Genomic DNA, 5,554 nt, shown 5'->3' with positions numbered 1-5,554 from the left:
CAGACCCCATTCAAGTGAGTGGTTTCCTGATCCGCATACGATGGCTCCACGGTCGGTGCACGTGCATTGTGGTCGTGTGCATGAGGCCTAAGATGAATGGTTTATATATAGGGTTGAGCGAACCCGTGGAAGTTCGGCTGAACTTCAGGTCAAAGTTCGGGTTCGGGACCTGAACTTGACACGAACTTCACCCCGGACCCCATTTAAGTCAATGGTGACCCGAACTTCACTTTATTATTTTCCTTTATAACATGGTTATAACGGAAAATAATAAAATCCCCCGAATACCGAACCCGAACTTCAGTGAAAAAGTCCGGGTTTGGGTCCAGGTACCTGAACTCGCAAAGTTTGATACGAACCCGAACTTTGCAGTTTGGGTTCGCTCAACCCTATTTATATATCATCAATGTATCTAATTTTAATTGTATACACTAATAATATTATTTTATTGTGAACAGAGAAACAGAGAAAGTGCATTTTATAAATGAGCTTTTTTTTTCTTTTTTGAAGGATGTATAGTAAACAAGAAGTCACTTTCACTTCACTGGTGGTCATGTAAAGTTTCCCCTTCCCATAACATGGATCTCCTGAAATTAGAACAGGAAGAGCTTCTTGACAATACATTTCTAGAATGAAACACAACCCTGACCCCACATCTTTAGGGATGAAAACTACTTGATCCTATTTGCATTTTGATGAGAAAACTAGTGATTGAAAAAAAGATGGGTAGGTGGTGTGTAAATAAAAAGAGTCGGGGGTGGAGGGGGGTTACTACTGACTTCCTTTGTCCTTAAGTGATTTCGCTCTGCAGGTAGTCAGTGTAGAGGTCATGTAAAAACTGAAGAAAAAGGGTGGAGACTTCTACAGGGATAGGCTTATTTAAATGATGAGTTGGGTATGTGTTTAAATTAGATTGTTTCACAGAGACAAACACTTGGAGATTCCACCCTTGGAGAAGCATCTGTAACAATACTGGGATTGGTGAACAAAACACCTAAACTTCTCTAAGGAGAAACCTTTTTAATTAAGAGAGTTGAAGTCTGACCATGCTCAATAGAGTCAAACTGGAAGTGAAAGACCAAATGGATTGGAATTCTATGTACTCAGAGAATGAGGTAAAGTTTTTTCTTATGAAAGAAACTATATAAATGCATGGTTTATGAACTGTGGTTAATATTTTCATCTATAGCGCTACTATACATAATTCTACTCTATAATTATTTATTTATAGTGGTACGAAACTTTTTTACTTGTATGGTGATAAATGTTCAAAGGTGTTCAGAGGTCACAATTTTTTTCTTTTTAATTGTTGTACTATAATATTGTACCAGATAAATCTTCATAAAAGGCAACATTTTTCTACTAGACATTCAAGGCATTGCATACGCTTTAGGCCCCTAATGTAGTGGTATTAATTGAATTCAAATAGGAAACTGCAGAATTTACTTGCGTTCATTCTTCTAGGCTGTTTGTAGGCTAAAGACTGTTTTCTAACAGTTTGTTGTTTGTGTCCCACATGCACTTTAGAGACAAGCATTATCAGTGGTCTACAATTTCAGATTGTTTTTCATATCCTATAGCAACCCTGAGAATTTATGGATGACCTTTGGCTAATGACTGTATTTCTATTAATAAAATATATTAGTGAAGTATTGATTATTTTTTTTTTGCATCAACATGTAATCTTTAAATTGGCCCATTAGAAATTTTAGAGTAATATTAGATTTCCTAGAAATGCTTAGCAGTAATGTTTCTAACAATAATACTTGCCTGATTTCGACAGATAGTGGTGTAACTTCAATAAAGGCATAGTATGCAAGTGCTACAGAGCCCAGCACTAAACTGCTTCTCTTCCCAACATGAAAATGCTGCATTTTCATGCAGCCACCGCTAGGGGGAGCACAGTACAAAGATTATTACAGCTTCCATGATAATTGTATAAATTCCTAGGCACTGTACTTCACGTGGTGGTTACTTCATGTCGACAGTTTTGTAATAGAAGGGAATCAGGAGATTTATCGGTGTATTTATGCCAGCTGTCTAGTGTAAATACATTGAGACAAATGGTCATCAGAATTTGTGTCATATTTGTGAAGCATTTGTTCCACTTTTTCCAATATAAAAGTCAGATAAAGTGGGTGAGGCAAGAGTTAACTTTTTCAATAGCATCTGTGTTTAATTAAAATTTAAACATAGAAACATAGAATGTGTCAGCAGATAAGAACCATTGGGCCCATCTAGTCTGCCCAATATACTGAATACTATGAATAGCCCCTGGCCCTATCTTATATGAAGGATGGCCTTATGCCTATCCCTTTCATGCTTAAACTCCTTCACTGTATTTGCAGCTACCACTTCTGCAGGAAGGCTATTCCATGCATCCACTACTCTCTCAGTAAAGTAATAGTTCCTGATATTACTTTTAAACCTTTGCCCCTCTAATTTAAAACTATGTCCTCTTGTAGCAGTTTTTCTTCTTTTAAATATTCTCTCCTCTTTTACCTTGTTGATTCCCTTTATGTATTTAAAAGTTTCTATCATATCCCCTCTGTCTTGTCTTTCGTCCAAGCTATACATGTTAAGGTCATTTAACCTTTCCTGGTAAGTTTTATCCTGCAATCCATGTACTAGTTTAGTAGCTCTTCTCTGAACTCTCTCCAAAGTATCAATATCCTTCTGGAGATATGGTCTCCAGTACTGCGCACAATATCTGCATGATAAAAAAAAACAACATAAATTCATCAGAAATCTGGGTACTTTGCATTCTGCATTGCCTCATGCTTATTAATGTACGCATACTTGGAAACTGGGTTGGTGGGGGCCCTTATTAAGTTTTGCTATGGGGTCCTATGAGATCTATGACAGACTATACATTTACAACAGGAAATTGTGTTATAAGGAATACACAAGCAATTGCCATTTTGTCTGGGTTGAGAAGGTGAAAAAAACACATTTAGCAAGCACTTAGACTTAATTGTTATTCTAATATTGTGTTTAGAAACTACAAGTTCATTTGGTATGCCATTTCCAGAAAGAAGGAAGTGTAAAACCATGAAGAGCGTAATCCTTTTATGCATATTAGCCAGCCTGTAAGGAAAGATGCAGTATACCCTGAAAAGTAATGACATGTACCTGCATAGACACTTCAACCATTCCATTATTTTTTAAAAATGCAGGGCTCTTGTCTATTTGAAACATGAATACATATTCATATCATACCTAGGGCTATTTTAGTCAGCTGCTCCACAGTGATATCTGAAAGAGGACCTTTGACCGGATTTATTAATTGAAATAAGTACCTGTACTTGCGGGGGAACCGACCGCTGATGTTGCCACCCTGCCTGTATTGTTAAAATAGCGCTCCTATGCCGCTCTGTGCCCCCCGGTATTTTCCCCGCTCAGTATGCTAACACTGAGCATCGGAGTAATGGGGAGGTGACACAGTCTTTTTCTGTGGGCATCTCCTTCTCCCCTGGCTGTAACGCTGTCCAATCGCAGCGCAGAGCGTCACAGCCAGGGAGTTTTTTTCTCCCTGGCTGTGACGTTCTGCACTGCGTTTGGACAGTGCTACAGCCAGGGGAGAAGGAGACGCCCACAGAGAAAGACTGCGTCTCCTCCCTATTGCTCCGATGCTCAGTGTTAGCATACTTAGCGGGGAAAATACAGGGGAGCACAGAGCGGCGTAGGAGCGCTATTTTAACAAAACAAGCAGGGTGGCAGCATCAGTTAATAAAATTTAAATTAATAAAATCCAGTCAAAGGTCCTCTTTAAATATTCTATGTGAGAAGAACATATGCAATATTTACATTCTATTGCCTTATTTAATTTCAGGTATACTCTGGATTACACAACATGAATAATGGCCTTCAAACCACCTTATTTATGTCTAGTGATATGTCGACAGTAACACCAACCATGACCTACACGAACATTACCATGGCAGGTCCTTTCAACAGCACCCAAAATAACCTTGGTACTTTCAGCTCTTTGGCACATAATATGGGAGGTCCAATGACATCTCCAGCATCATCATCTGCTTATCCACTCAGCTATTGCCAAGCAGAGACGGAATTCCAGAGAGATCCTCGAACCTACAGAAGGAATTACTCTCATGCCAAACCTCCCTATTCATATATCTCACTTATCACAATGGCAATTCAGCAATCACCAAATAAGATGATGACACTGAATGAGATTTATCAATGGATTATTGACCTTTTCCCCTATTACAGACAGAACCAGCAACGCTGGCAGAACTCTATCCGGCATTCATTGTCATTCAATGACTGCTTTGTGAAGGTTCCACGTTCTCCGGAAAAACCAGGGAAAGGTTCTTATTGGGCTCTACACCCAGATTCTGGAAGTATGTTTGAAAATGGATGCTATCTGAGAAGGCAGAAGAGATTCAAGTGTGAGAGGTCCAGATCTTCAGACCCAGAAAAAAAGATTGGTAAGATTGCAGAAGTGGTTGTGAGTTTAAATGAGCCTCCTACTACTTATGAAGAGAGTTCTTCATCCCGGTCTCCAACAGCTATGACTAAGAGAGACTCATTTTTGGCAAACATTCCACAACCAAACAGAGCTTCTCCGACATGCATTAGCCCTGGTTTAGAGCAAGTAGGGTCACATTTACAGGTTTCATATCCCTTAAGTTTGTCTAATGACTCTTACCTGGGAATGGTAGAAGATCCTCAGTTGAAGCATGACTTTTTTCCTGGTAGACATCCATTTTCTATCACTCAACTGATGTCTTCTGAACAGGCTCAATCATGCTCCACTAAAATTGATATGTGTTCAACTACTAGTCATTATGTTCACTATCCCAACTATACTGCTGACTATCACAATATGACCACGAAAAGTGGAATGGACTTGCCTGCACCCACCAATGACAATTATTATGCAAACATGTACTCAAGGCCCATACTCAGCTCTCTGTGATATGAGTATGTATTATATTGCTTTTTCTGGATGCATCATGTTTAATTAATCATACATTAACATGTTTAAAAGTTTCAGCATTTGCTAGAAGAGAACAGATACTGTGGAAATGTACAATTATGTTAGATATTTTTCCTTGAGCAACTGTTGATAATCAACATTTACTACAATGTGAAGTAACATTTATTGTTCTCTTATTTTGCTACATTAGTACCGCAGGAACTATAGTGTAGAAAAAATAATGCAACTGAAGGTTTTTCATATGTATTACCTAACTGTATAATAATTATCTAAAATCATGTCAATTGATCATTACCCCTAAAATGTCTTCATTGTCTAAATGACAAAAAGAATACTGTTGCACTGGATGTTAAAAGGTATAAACTGGAATTAAAGTGTCACCGAGCTTTCAAAAAACGTATGATATGCCATAGCAGTATATCAATTGTTTCCAATTGCTAGAACGAGGATATAGAATCACTCACTTTGTGTATACTCTTTGTGCAGGTGACAGGCTCATTAAAGGAGAGAAGATAAAGAGAACAAAAGAGCGTTATGTGGGTGCTACTCTCTCTCCTTGTTCTAGCGATCTGTGCCCCAGATCGCTAGAAC

General features: G+C 38.4%; 1 protein-coding gene across 1 annotated transcript; it reads left to right on the top strand.

Annotated features, from left to right (window-relative positions):
* Nucleotides 1-1,046: 1,046 nt before the first annotated feature.
* Nucleotides 1,047-4,942, top strand: LOC120980906 (forkhead box protein A4-like). Its single transcript, XM_040410273.1, has 2 exons — nt 1,047-1,115; nt 3,833-4,942. The coding sequence occupies exons 1-2, from the start codon at nt 1,047-1,049 to the stop codon at nt 4,940-4,942; spliced, it is 1,179 nt and encodes a 392-aa protein (XP_040266207.1).
* Nucleotides 4,943-5,554: the final 612 nt, after the last annotated feature.

The sequence above is a fragment of the Bufo bufo genome, chromosome 10 (genome assembly GCF_905171765.1).
Source record: "Bufo bufo chromosome 10, aBufBuf1.1, whole genome shotgun sequence".
Classification (NCBI taxonomy): domain Eukaryota; kingdom Metazoa; phylum Chordata; class Amphibia; order Anura; family Bufonidae; genus Bufo; species Bufo bufo.
Note: the sequence above shows the minus strand (reverse complement) of the source record. Positions and strands in the feature narration are given on the sequence as shown.